Raw genomic sequence first — 14,785 nt, 5'->3', positions numbered from 1 at the left:
TTTGTCTGCTTACTTTGGATTTGGTTTTCTTTTCTTACTTTTTTAAGGTAGAAGGTGAGGTCATTAATAGGAATCTTTCTTGTTTTCTTTTCTCTTTTTTAAAAATATTTATTTTTGAGAGAGAGAGAGAGAGAGAGCACATGAGCAGGGAAGGGACAGAGACAGAGGTAGACACAGAATCCAAAGCAGGCTCCAGGCTCTGACCTGTCAGCACAGAGCTCAATGTGGGGTTTGAACTCCTGAACCTCAAGATCATGATCTGAGCCAAAGTCGGATACTCAACCGACTGAGCCACCCAGGTGTCCCGATATTGGCCATTCTAATAGGTGTGTAGTAGTATCTCGTTGTTTTAATTTGCACTCCTTGATGAGAAAATGTCATGTGGAACATCATTTAAAATGCTTACTTGCCATCTATATATCTTTTTTTTTTTAATTTTTTTTAACATTTATTTATTTTTGAGACAGAGAGAGACAGAGCATGAACGGGGGAGGGTCAGAGAGAGGGAGACAGAATCCGAAACAGGCTCCAGGCTCTGAGCTGTCAGCACAGAGCCCGACGCGGGGCTCAAACTCACAGACCGTGAGATTATGACCCGAGCCGAAGTCAGCCGCTTAACCGACTGAGCCACCCAGGCGCCCCGCCATCTATATATCTTTGGTGTACTGTCTAGAAAAGCCTTTGGCCTGTTTTTTAATTGTGTTGGGTTTTTTACTATTGAGATTTAAAGAGTCCTTTGTAAGAGTTATGACCCCTTTGAGTATCCATGCCAGATAGTTTATGCTAACAATGTGATTTATGGTAAATACCTGTTTTTGATACCTGAGGCTTTGGGCTACCTCTGTATCAGTTTGACCTCTGGGAGACTGGGATCTGAGTCAAAGTTTACTGGGCTTCTGATGTTGGCAACACTTTGCACTTGGGAAAATTAAACACCATCCATGTGACTTAACTAGGAGAGACAACTGGAAGCTTATCATCCTGTTGTGAGCTCTGTATACTTTTTCTCCTGGACTCCCCCTATATGCCTTTTCCTTTTGTGGATTTTAATTTGTATTCTATTGTATCATAAACCATAACTGTGAATATACCAGCTTTTCTGAATCTTGTGATTCCTTTTGGCAAATCATTAAGCCTGTGGTGGTCTTGGGGACTTTTTAAAGTTAAACTTTCCGGACTTTATAAAGTACTTCTTATTGTGGGTGTACTATAATTTCACTGGGATGTATACTTAAAAAGATTAGTATTGTGTTTGCTTTTGTTTTTTTTATTGTAATGTTGCTTAGAATTTTAGGCTTCCTGAATGTGTGTACTCATGTCTTTCATCAGTTTGGGAAATTTCTCAGCTATTATCTGTTTATTCTCTCTGGAATGGTAACTGGCATAAGTTAGGCATCTTTCTGTCCTCCATATCTTTAAAAGTCTATTTAATATTTCTCATTTATTTGTTGGGGTACCTATGTGGCCCAGTCAGTTAAGCATCCAACTCTTGATTTTGGTTCAGGTCATGATCTCATGGTGCATGGATTCAAGCCCTGCGTTGGGCTCTGAAATGATAATGAAAGGCCTGCTTGGGATTCTCTCTCTCTCTCAAAAATAAATAAACATTAATTCTTCAGTTGTGTCTATTTTGCTCCTTAAGACCTCCATTGAATTTTGCATTTCAAAAATTTTATTTTTCATTTCAAGACATTCTAGTTGTTTCTTTCTCAAATCTACTTTTCACTCCTGTAGTCTCTTGTTGCTTGCTCATCTATGAGATTTCTATTGTTAATTCTTTAATAATTTCATACATTGTTATTCTATTCTGATTTGGCAGTTCTGATATCTGATGTTCTATAGGTTTAACCCCATTGTTTGATACTGTACAGTCTTATATATGGTAGCTTGATTTGTCATGAGTTTGGTATTTCATTATTGCTATAATAAAATTAGAGGATATGGTCAAATATATTTTGTCTCTTATTTCTGCTTGGAACTATTCTGAGCTGAATCTTGAAGAACAACTCTGATACTGACCCTGATCATTTATTTCCTTGCTCTTAGTTGATAAAAATCCTATCAATGGATCCCATCCATTATATGTGTATATATATATATATATATATATATATATATATATATATATGTGTGTGATATATATATATATATATATATATATATATATATATATATATGTGTGTGTGTATCCCTAAGAGGATTTATATCTGTTTCTACTACAACAGCTATAGCAAGGATTGAGTATCAATCTAGGACCCCTTTAGTCCCCTCAAGGATTTTGGCTTAGTGCCAGAGTCTCAAGTTCAGCAATTCCTTCTTCCTGCTGGCCCATTTACAATGTTCTTGTCTCAGCCAGTCACTGTGCCCCCAGGGCATGACATATGTTGATCAGCTAGGTTGGGTCCTACAGCCATCTTGGTACCCAGAAGTACTATCAGTTCCACCTGAGCCATAAGGAAAGGGTGGTGTGCAGCCTAAGAGAATGAGTAGATTCTTCCAAGAAAACTCTGGTACTGTTTAGAGTCCGAAAAATGGAAAAGATGCTAGGCAGGAAAATAGCAGATATCCACTACAGAGGATGATATGAATTTTACAGCAGAAGATGTTTCTGTATCAGCTTTACCTAAAATGTAAGGAGCCCTTGATAAATACATATCTCTACTTCTGAGTTCTAAGAAGTAAGGTGTGTTACTTTAATCTAGAGCCTGTCTTGTCTGTTTGATGGGCAGCTGTCAAAATTCATTGAGTTGAGAAATCAAGGAAATCTAGTGTTTGGCTCAGAATTAAATTAAATTTGTGTTTTAATTCAGTAAATTATATAGACTTGCTCTCACACTTTGAAATGCTTGAATCTTAACTCTATCATTACTCTCTCTGTGTCCTTAAATAAGTTACCCAAATTCTTTTAACTGAAGTTTCTCGTTTTCAAATAGTGTTAAATATAATCTGCCTTATCTGCTTCTGGTGATTATTAAATAAGGAAATGTTTTCAAACCGATTCATTAGTGTCTGGAGTGGAGTAAGCATTTCATAAATGCTTTCTATAGTTAATATGTATGAAATATGGATGTTGAGAATATTTGCCTTTGAAATAAAACAACATACGAATATAGTACCTGGAAGAATTATGCATTACCTGCTTTTTTCTTTTTCAGTTTCCTTCAAATAAATCAGAAATATGTTGTATTATTAGAGCAACACCAGGAAATAGACAAGTGAAAAGTAAAGGTGTTGTTGTAAAGAAGAAGAAATATTCTCCACCTAAAGATATTCCCCAAGGTACTATAGTATGAATGCAGAGCCTACTTTTTGGGTGATATAAAACATTCTTTCATGGTAAATTCCTTATGCACACAGGAAGTCTGCTTATAAATTGTATTCTTAGAGCTCTTGTACAAAGTGAAAATGGTGAAATTATAAAAAGTTTGGTTCGGTGTCAGAACCTGACCAGAAAAAATTTTTAATGTCAAATACTTAATCTTTTGAAAAATTAGCTTATGCCACTGAGTTAAATATATCTAGGATACTGTTTTCAACTATTTGAAATTTAGTGTTATTGGGTTTCACTTTTATTTATTTATTCATTTTTAATTTAAATCCAAGTTAGTTAATATGTAGTGTAATAATGATTTCAGGAATAGAATTTACTGATTCATCACTTACATATAACACCCACTGCTTCTCCCAATAAGTTCCCTCCTTAATGTCCATCACCCACTTAGCCCATTCTCCACCAAACACTCCGCCAGTAACCTCAGTTTGTTCTCTTTACTTAAGAGTCTCTTATGGGTTGCCTCCCTCTCTGTCTTTATCTTATTTTTGCTTCTCTTCCCCTATATTCATCTGTTTTGTTTCCTAAATTCCATATATGAGTGAAATCATACACTATTTGTCTTTCTCTGACTGACTTATTTTTTTAGCATAATACGCTCTGATTCCATCCACGTAATTGCAAGTGACAAGATTCCACTCTTTGTGATCGCCAAGTAGTATTACATTGTATATGTATAATACATACCACATCTTTATGCATTCATCAGTTGATAGACGTTTGGGTTCTTTCTATACTTTGGCTATTGTTGATAGCGCTGCTATAAACATTGGGGTGCATGTGCGCCTTTGAATCAGCATTTTTGTATCCTTTGGATAAATACCTACTAGTGCAATTGCTGGATTTTTTGAGGAACCTCCATACTGTCTTTCACAGTGGCTGAACCAGTTTGCATTACCACCAGCAGTGCAAAAGCGTTCTTCTTTCTCCACATCTCTGCATTGCCAACATCTGTTGTTGCCTGAGTTGTTAATTTTAGCCATTCTGACAGGTGTGAAGTGGTATCTTGTTGTGGTTTTTATTTGTATTTCCCTGATGATGAGTGATGTTGAACATCTTTTCATGTGTTTGTTAGCCATCTGGATGTCTTCTTTGGAAAAGTGGCTATTCACGTCTTCTGCCCATTTCTTCACTGGATTATTTGTTTTTGGGGTGTTCAGCTTGGTAAGTTCTTTATAGATTTTGGATACTAACCCTTTATGTGATATGTCATTTGCACATATCTTCTCCCATTCCATCGGTTGCCTTTTAGTTTTGCTGATTGTTTCCTTCACTGTGTAGAAGCTTCTTATCTTGATGAAGGCCCAGTAGTTCATGTTTGCTTTTATTTCCCTTGCCTTTAGCAACATATCTAGTATGAAGTTGCTTGGTGGAGGTCAGAGAGGTTGCTGCCTGTTTTCTCCTCTAGGATTTTGATGGTTTCATTTCTCACACTTAGGTCTTTCATCCACTTTGAATTTATTTTTGTGTATAGTGTAAGAAAGTGGTCCAGGTTTATTCTTATGCATGTTGCTGTCCAGTTTTCCCAGTACCATTTGTTGATGAGACTGTCTTTTTTCCATTGGATATTCTTTCCTGCTTTGTTGAAGATTAGTTGGCTATATGTTTGTGGATCCATTTCTGGGTTCTCTATCCTGTTCAACTGATCTATGTGTTTGTTTTTGTGCCAGTACCATACTGTCTTGATGATTACAGCTTTGTAATATAGCTTGAAGTCCAGAGTTGTGATGCCTCCAGCTTTGGATTTCTTTTTCAACATTGCTTTGGCTATTTGGGGTCTTTTCTGTTTCCATACAAATTTTAGAATTGTTTGTTCTAGCTCTGTGAAGAATGCTGGTGTAATTTTGATAGGGGTTGCATTGAATATGTAGTTTGCTTTGGGTAGTACTGACATTTTGACAATATTTGTTCTTCCAATCCATGAGCATGTAATGTTTTTCCATTTTTTTGTGTGTCTTCTTCAATTTCTTTTACAAGCTTTCTATAGTTTTCAGTGTATAGATTTTTAACCTCGTTGGTTAGGTTTACTCCTAGGGGTTTTTTGGTTTTTAGTACAGTTGTAAATGGAATTGATGCCTTGATTTCTCTTTCTTTTGCTTCATTGTTGGTTTGTAGAAATGCAACCAAATTCTCTACATTGATTTTATATCCTGTGACTTTGCTGAATTCATGGATCATTTCTGGAAGTTTTTTGGTGGAGTCTTTGGGTTTTCCACATAGAGTATCATGTCATCAGCAAAGAGTGAAAGTTTGACTTCCTCCTTGATGATTTGGATGCCTTTTATTTCTTTGTGTTGTCTGATTGCTGAGGCTACAACTTCCAACACTATGTTGAGTAACAGTGGTGAGAGTGGACATCCCTGTCATTTTCCTGACCTTAGGGGAAGGCTCGCAGTTTTTCCCTAGTGAGGATGATATTAGCTATGGGTCTTCATATATGGCCTTTATGACCTTGAGGTATGTTCCTCCTATCCCTACTTACTTGAGGGTTTTTATTAAGAAAGGATGCTGTATTTTGTCAAATGCTTTTTCTGCATCTATTGAGAGGATCATGTGGTTCTTATCCTTTCTTTTATTAATGTGATGTATCACATTGATTGATTTGTGGATATTGAACCAGCCCTACATCCCAGGAATAAATCCCACTTGATCATGGTGAATAATTCTTTTAATGTATTGTTGAATCTGGTTTACTAGTAGGGTTTCACTTTTAGTAGCATTCTTTCTGAAAATATTTTTCATATATTTTTACATTCACTTACCATTGGTTGAGCACCTCCTCTGTGAAAGGATCTGAGCTAAGTTTGTATTATATCTCATTTATTTCTTACTATGGCTTTATAATAGACAGATGTTTATTATTATTCTCATTTTATATGTAAAGAATATGGAACTTAAAATAGTATGCATTTTGTCCAAGATTTTACTGCTATTGGGTGGTAGAGAAGAATTCAATCTCTCGAGGTTTTTTTTAACTCCAAATTTAGGTTTTTCTGTATTCTCCTGACTGTATATCAGACAGAATGTCTGATTAATCATTGGAGCCTGGGGACATTTTATGAGTAAGCAGGCAATGAAGCAATTGAAATTTAATAGGTTATGTAAAACCTCAATCCAACTAAACTGCTTGCTTTTGATCCTTGTCCCCATTTCTGCTACACAGTCTGCTCTGAGCACTCCCTAAATCCACAGAAGTCTTTTTCTTTTTTTTAATTCAGTGCTACTCATTTGACGCTTAGTAATATATTACTACCTCACATAATTCACAGTGCTGACTTTTCATATTCTTCAGGTTATGAGGTTTTCAAAGACAAGACCCCATAATAGGCTTTTTTCTATCTCTGTCTCTGATGACATTAGCATGGTGGTAGGGAATAGTAGATGACATATCAGTCAGGTTTTTCCCAAAGAAGCAGAACTAGTAGGTTATAAGTATACACGTAGACCTAGATGTGTGTGTATATATATATATATATATATATATATATATATATATATATATATATATGGAGAGGTATTTCAAAGAATTGACTTATGCAGTTGTAGGGTCTGGCTGAAAACTATAGGGCAGACTGGAAACTCTTGGGTGGGAACTGATGATGCAGTCCTTAGGAAGTATTTCTTCTTTCTCAGGGAAACCTCGGTTTTGCTCTTAAGGCCTTTCAACTGATTGGTGAGGCCCAATTATCAAGGATAATCTCTTATCAGATTAGTCTGTTATTATAGATATTAAACTTATCTACAAATTATCTTCACAGCAATACCAAGATTATTATTTAGTTTAATTGGGTAATATAGCCTAACCAAATTGACACATACAACAAACCATCACAGTCTACTTCATGTCAAGTATGTGTTCATACACATCTCCTTAAATCATATTTAATCTGTAAATAAAGACAGTAACAAAGTCATACTTCTGCCTAACATAATGTACCTGTCCTACATACAATCCAAAATGTGCTAATTCCTTTCCCAGAAGAGGATCCAAAATCCTTGGTGGGGGGGGGGGGGTTTGCTCTTCTTGATACCCTGTAACTCAAGTGCTATGATACAAAGTGAATTTATTATTAAGACATTTTATGTTAGATGATATGGGAATAAGAGGGGGAATAAAACAAAGATACTTGCTTAAACTAGTCATGTGGACATAACTGGTATTTATAACTACCTTCCTCCACTACCCATTTCATATTTTTTCTTCCTCAGCAAGCACCTCAGCTGGTTATAGTTCTTAAACTCGTAGGGTGATACATACCTCATTTAAGTAGGGTCTAGGCCATTAGTCCTGCTTGGATTGGGTTGTCATAATTTTCCACTGACCTTAATCACAGGGCATGGTAATACTAAGAGATGCCTTAAGGAATCTCTTGTATTCTGGACATACTCTTCCTTGCCTCCATTGTGGAGGAAGTTTCGCCTTGGTAGTCAGATCAGTCACCCCACCAGCACAGTAATTCTCTTCTTTGTCTGTTGATTCAGAGGCCTGAGGAGCCCAAAGCAGCCAAGTGGCAGTCTTAACTTCCAGTTCAATAGAATCATTGTTGTGTCTGTTGGTGGACGCATCCCTTCCTTTGGAACTAAGACCTCTAGGACAGCTGAACATAAAGTCATGGGAACAGGAAGTAAAAAATTTTTGCTAGTGGGTTACGAGTGGTTATATTGAGTGATCTCAGTTCCACCTCCATTTCTTGATTCCTGGGCCTGTGAATCCTGGCTGTGGGAGAAATAGTACCATATATTTGATGCTGATTCAGAACGTATACAACATTCTGGAGAACCTTGTCCCAGCCCTGCAAGATATTGCTGCCTAATTGGTACTCTAACTAAGTCTTCAAAAGGCCATTCTACTATTCTGTCAAGTCAGCTGCTTCAAAATTGTGGGGAACATGGAAATATCAGTGAATTATATGAACTTGGGCCTTTTGCCACATTTCTTTTGCTGTGAAGCCAGTTCCTTGATGAGAAGCAATGTTCTTTGGGATACCATGAAGGTGGATAAAGCATTTTCTAAGTCCTTGGATGGTGGTTTTGGCAGAAGCATTGCATGCATGAAAGGCAAATCCATATCTAAAGTAAGTGTCTATTCCAGTAAGAGTAAAATGCTGTCCCTTCCATGATGAAAGTGGTGCGAGGTAATCATCCTGCCACCTGGTAGCTGGCTGATCACTCCAGGGAATGGTTCCTTATTGGGAATTAGGTGTTGGTCTCTCCTACTAATAAATTGAATATTCATCAGTGATGGTAGCCAGGTTGGCTTTAGTGGACTGCTGAGCCCATGTATAACCACTGTCCCTACCACCATGGCCCCTTTGTTCATTAGTTTATCAGTTGGTGATGGAGGTGGCTGGGGAAAGAGGCTAACTGGTATCTACAGAATGGGTCTTCTTATCTACTTGATTACTAAAGTCTTTGTCTGCTGAGATCATCCTTGGGTTAGTAGTCACAGGGAACACAGATATCTTCACATTTTTGCCCATTCAGGTAAGTCTATCTATATGCTTCTTCTCTAAATTTTCTTGTTATTAATTTTCCAGTCATGTCCCTTCCAAGTCCCTAACTGTCCAGCCAAACTATTGGCCACAATCCATGAATCAGTATATAACCACATATCTGGCCATTTTTCCTTTTAACAAAGGGAACATTGAGATATATTTCTTGAAGTTCTTTCTGCCCACTGGGAGAATATACCTTCACCAATTTTCTTCAAGGATGCCACAGAAAGGAGCTTTTAGGTTGTGCCTGCATATCTGTAAACCAAGTCTGAGGCGTTTTTTTTTTTCTTCAGTAAGCTGATTGTAGAGAGAATTCTTCATGATGCCAAAAGTACAGGCGGGGAGAGAGAAGATAGTATAGCAGTAGTGTGGACCATAGGCATTTGGGCCACTTCCTCATCTAACTTACTTGTGCCTTTCAGGCTCAAGCTCAGTTTCGTATATGCCATTTCTCTTTGATAGTGTAGTGATGCTCTGCACAGCCAACATTATAGCTTGGTGCATCAGACTGTGCATAATTCGTGATGGGCAGCTTAGCTCTCTTTGTAACTTGGTGTTCCGTGGTTAAGTATTGAGTCACTACTAAGGCCCAGTAGCAGACCAAAAGCTGTTTGTCAAAAAAAAATAGTAGTTGTTCACAGGAGATGCCAGAGATGTGTTCCAAAATCCTAAGGACCTGTGTGCTGTGATTCACCTACAGGATCCAATAAAACATGTATATTTCTCACTGACATTTCATGCACCACTGGATCTGCTAGATGTTTTGGTACAAGTGTCAGAGCATCTTGCTCAGTAGCCTGGACCTGTTGTAGAACCTTCTCCTATTCTAAGGCTTCCTCAAAACCAGTAGCCTTTAGGTACTTGGTAAATGGGTTGAAGTAGTATACTCAAATGAGGTATGTGTTGACTCCAAAATCTGAAAAGACCCAGTAGGAGGGGCCAGATGCAACAACTTAACAGTTTTTGGTTGTAGGAGGAGCAATAACTTACAATTTATTTTAGGAGGTATATTTCTCATATCACTAGGCCCCTAGAAATTTCACTGAGATGAAAAGATACCCTGCAATTCCATTTCCCTGGACCATGGAGCCCCACTTCCAAGAGTATATCCAACTATAATGTGTATATATATGTTCATCAACAGATGTATACTAGAATGTTCATAGAAGCACTTGGATAATAGACCCAAACAGGAAATAATCCAAGTGCCCACCAGCAGTAGAATGGATCAATACTGTGTTACATTCATTTTCATTGGGAGTGCTGTGTAGCAGTGAGCATCAACAATGTGCAGTTACATGCAACAATATTGATGACATAAGGAGCCAGACACAATAGAGTACATTTCACATTACTTATATTTAGTACCAAGCTAGGTAAAACTAAACTATGATGAAAATCACTATAGTGGATGTCCTCATTAGGGAGTGACTATTAACTAGAAAGCATTATGAGAGGAAATTCTAGGGTGCTAGTAGTGTTCTGTTTCATTATCTGAATGCTGGTTACATAGATATGGTAAGTTTGTGAAAACCCATCAAGCTTTGTAGTACATATATGTACATTTTTTTGGGTGTAACAAAAAAAGTTAAAAAATAAAAACAGAGAGAGACACCTGGGTGGCTCAGTTGGTTAAGCATCCTACTCTTGATTTTGGCTCAGGTCATGATCTCATGGTTCATGAATTTGAGCCTCACATTGGGGCTGATAGTGTGGAGCCTGCTTAGGATTTGGGATTCTCTCTGTCTCTCAAAAATAAATAAACCTTAAAAAAATTTTTTAATAAAATAAAAATAGAGAAACGTCTTTTAATTTTATGGCTGTGCATATTAGTCTCTGACATGAGATAATATCACAATTCTGGGCTTAAGTATGCAACAAATCAATACTAAAATGTGTCTGGGAAGTTCTTCCAAGTGTTTAGACTGAAATTTTTAATGTGATTCAGAGAGACCCCTTGATGTATGCTGACCAATTATGCCACCTCCTGGCTTCTTTCTAGACTCTCACCTCATTTGGCAGCCTCTTCATTTAAGTAATTCCCTTTCAACTTCTGGCCATTTGTCTGTGCCTTTCCTTTAATAAAAATAGCAAAGCCCCAAGCTAACTAGTGATCGTGTTATTTTGAACATGTAACGGCCTATTTTTAGTCCTGGCATTTAACGTTTTAGCTAGTTTGGCAGTTATCTAATCAGGACTGCAGTATGAAGCTTACTTTTGATGGTCTAGGACCCCTGCTCATTATGATGTTTGATCATTAATAATGCTGATTAGAGGGGAAAAAAAGTGGTGAAAGTGAACCACAAGAGGAATCCAAAAGAGAAGTGATAGATGAGGTGGTATGGGTAAATAGAAGTTTGAGAATGGTACATCCATGTGAAAGAGGCCTTCAGTAACATCCAGTCCAAGGTTTCTTGATGGGTGGTCCTCTGACCACCTACACCAGAATTACTTCAGACCTGGAAAATTACATTCTCTAGAGATATGGTATAGAAATCCACAATTTGAAGAACTCTCAAAATGATTCCAGTAAGCACTAAAATTTGATAGCCTTTTAATGATCTGGTCTATTTTGCTTATGTTACATGTAATAAAAATGACTTAGCCAGATGAATAAGTGACTTGTTCATATTCACACAGCTACTGGCAGAATCAGAATTAGAACTTAGCTTTCTTGGTTTTCATTAGTTTGGGTAGCTGTCAAATAAGGCATGTGAGGTAGAGTAGATAGGGCTCTGAGTTTTTCAGCTCATCTATACATAACAGTTTTGCTTCTCTTTGTTTTATACATTGGGCTTCTGTATTATATTTAAACAGACACTTTTTTTCTTGTTGATTCGATGTCAAAAAAGATGAAGTTCTGCAGTTAATTGGTTCATTTATTCAATAAGTTGATTGACTGGATGTCATATGTTAGATGAACTTAGTGGTTGGTAATATTGAGATAAAGACATAGTTGTCTTTATGAAATTTGTAATCTCATAAAGGAAGTCACATAGGTAAAACAAGTCCAATAGGTACTTTCACATATGTAGGACTGTGTTGGGATACATAGGGAGATGCTTTGAAGGATGATCTGAAGCCCTCAGAGGCATTCTGAGTATAGGCTTTCTAGGCAGAGGCACCATGATAAATAGAAGCACAGGGGCTTAAAGTATCATCAGGTAGTTAAGGAACTGAAAGTAGTTACATTCGGCTGGAGTTGAGATTGGACTCTGAGAACTGATACTCCGAGTCTTTAGTAGGGATCAGAGGATAGATTATGAATCCCAAAATCCTGTATTAGGAAGAACCTGGGTTTAGCTACAGCATAGAGGAGTAGAACACAAAGGAAGGGTGGGTAGGGACATGTGAGGATCTTCTTGCTGGGTGGTTGCTGAGGAAGACAGGGATGAGGAGCACAGCTGGATCGACTCCTCCAGGTTATATGGCTCGAGTTAGAGGCCTTGTGTTGCTACTGTCAGCCATCTTTGCTGGACTTCCCAGTGGAATGTCATTGTCTGACTTCAGAGAGTAACCTCAGCATGTCCAGGAAGGAGTGTGCTAGCTATTCCTCTTTTTATTTTTATTTTTATTTTTAAATGGCCTCTGGATTTGTTTAATAAGGGACAGAGTGAAACTATATTGGTTGGGTGTCAAGAGCTCATGCCCCCAGAGACTGGTTATTAATAATTATTGGTCACCTTCTTGTGATATATGGAATAATCTATTATTGTATTTTTTCTCCAGATATTATAATAAAAACAAATGGCAGGATGTAGCAGCTGTGGCTGAATTTTCACCACTTTGAAGATATGCATGAATGTGAAGCCAAAGTCCATAAAGCAGAATATCTGCCTGAAATTATATGTAATTCAAAAATCAAAATTCTCTATTTGTGATATATCCTGGTGTTTAAATTCTACCAAGATTCTTATAATTTAGTCTGTAAAGAGACATTCTTCTGTATCTTCTTAAATATGTGTATTTGTATTGTAAAATAAGAATAAATATCTTAAAAGACTGTACACTAACTAGGTATTTTAGCTGTTTATAAAAAGCCAAGTACCAGAATACTGTGTAACTTCCTTTGTGTTTTTCCCAAAGTTTGTCCTCTGTATGAATTAAAAGTATTAAAGTTGTTGAAGCACTAAAAATGAAAATGCTTATATTACAAGCTATTTTTAACAGAACTTAATTGAAACCACATGAGTGAGAGACCTAATTCCAGGTCTGACTGAAAGAAACTCTATACTCAAGTTTGCTGAAGCAGGGAATGTATAATATGTACAATCAATCATACACTAAGTATTTGATATACTACCTCATCCTCAAACCTTTAGCTAATACTATCTGTAGGATTTTTTCTGTTTGTGTATGTGTGATATTACTTGTTGTGGCGTCTTTACACCGCCCTTCCTAAAAAGCAGCAGCTCTGTTGTCAGAGAACATCAGTTGTATAACTGTTGGTGAAATTGTAATTCTTAATGGTTTATTAATGTTATTATACATAAAAGTAAATAAGTCAAATTTTCAAAGCTGCTTCAATATGAAAGAAAATTCTAAAATCAATGGATTAATTTGAGGTTATGTAACCAGTATAACATTCATTTTTAAAGATGAGTTCCATGAAGATATTTTTGTAAATTACTTGACAAGGTCTTAAGCGACTAACAAAACTATTTTTAATTTCTATTTCACGTTTCCATCTGGAGGTGAAATACGGGAAAGTTACTAGGAAATGTAGAAAAGATCATTGAAGATGGTGGCTAAAACCAAGTTAAATCTGAATGTTTTTAAAATTTTTTAACGTTTTTATTTATTATTGAGAGACAGAGAGAGAGACAGAGCATGAGCATGGGAGGGGCAGAGAGAGGGGGAGACACAGAATCTGAAGCAGTCTGCAGGCTCTGAGCAAGCTGGCAGCACAGAGCCTGACTTGGGGCTTGAATTCACAAATCGTGAGATCATGACCTGAGCAGAAGTCAGATGCTTCACTGACTGAGCCAGCCAGGTGCCCCTAGATTTGAATTTTAAATCAGTATTCAACTAACAGAACAACTTGGTTTTAAAAGCAGAAATGTGACAAGCAGTGAGGAGAAAAGAAACTCTCAAGTTTATAATCCAAGTGGGAAGGGAAAGGACAAATTATACTTGATAGTTTCTAATCAGGTGGTAGGTTCTTAGGAGAAAGAATGACACTTGATTCTTAGGCTGGGCCTAGTGGGGCTGGAGGAAATAAGTACTTACTTTGTATTGCTGATAAGGAAAATAGAGTTAGCTCAGAGAGAGGTTAATACTTACACCAGGCTGATGTGAGTTAGAAAGTGACAGAGCCTGGATCTGAAGGCAGGACTATTTAAATCCACTTTGTTTTATCAGCTAGAGCATAAAGAAAAGTGAGAGGGAAGGAGTTGCAATTGGCATTCAAGGCTTAGGGGTGGAGGTATGACTTAAAGTATTATTAAGAGAAAGGAAAGTTGAATAAGCTTTAGATTGCTGTCTAGAAGACATGAGAAGTCCAAAGCAGATTACTGTTGGCAAATCCTACAAGAAGGTTGTATTCTTCACTTTATATGTGTGGGTAGGTCTCGAGGTCCTTCAGTGAACCTCCCTAGAAGAGCATTATAAAAAGAGTTCTTTTCTGGAAAGAGGGTCTCCATAGTTTTCATCACATTTTCAATGTTGTCTGTGATCTAAAAACAGTTAACAATGGGACTGGACCCCTTACTTCAATGTATAACTAATATTAATTTCAAGCATTTAAAATTTTCTAATTATACCTCATGAAAAAGAAATCTCAGGTCATAAGTCCCCAGGAAAATAGTTAAAAATGCATGAAAGGGCAGATGTTATGTCATTTTCATTTAGAAATTTTTAATTGGAGTGTTTTTTCACTTCTCCAAGGTGTAATTCATCATGCTTTGTTCACTTGTGAATGGCCTCTTTTCTCATATTGTATATATAGCATATGTGTTTC

At 37.0% G+C, this 14,785-nt stretch overlaps 1 protein-coding gene across 4 annotated transcripts in view; it reads left to right on the top strand.

Moving 5' to 3' along the window:
- MEIKIN (meiotic kinetochore factor) overlaps positions 1 to 12,968 on the top strand; it is an 80,429-nt gene extending 67,461 nt beyond the window's left edge. For all 4 annotated transcript variants that reach the window (XM_023254922.2, XM_045058682.1, XM_023254917.2 and 1 more), the window contains 2 exons: positions 3,156 to 3,279; positions 12,556 to 12,968. In XM_023254922.2, coding sequence (XP_023110690.1) covers positions 3,156 to 3,279; positions 12,556 to 12,587 — 156 coding nt within the window. In that variant the 3' untranslated portion in view covers positions 12,588 to 12,968. The remainder of the gene's footprint in view (positions 1 to 3,155; positions 3,280 to 12,555) is intronic.
- The last annotated feature ends 1,817 nt before the right edge of the window (positions 12,969 to 14,785 follow it).

Source organism: Felis catus, chromosome A1 (assembly GCF_018350175.1).
Source record: "Felis catus isolate Fca126 chromosome A1, F.catus_Fca126_mat1.0, whole genome shotgun sequence".
In the NCBI taxonomy this organism is placed as follows: Eukaryota; Metazoa; Chordata; class Mammalia; order Carnivora; family Felidae; genus Felis; species Felis catus.
Note: the sequence above shows the minus strand (reverse complement) of the source record. Positions and strands in the feature narration are given on the sequence as shown.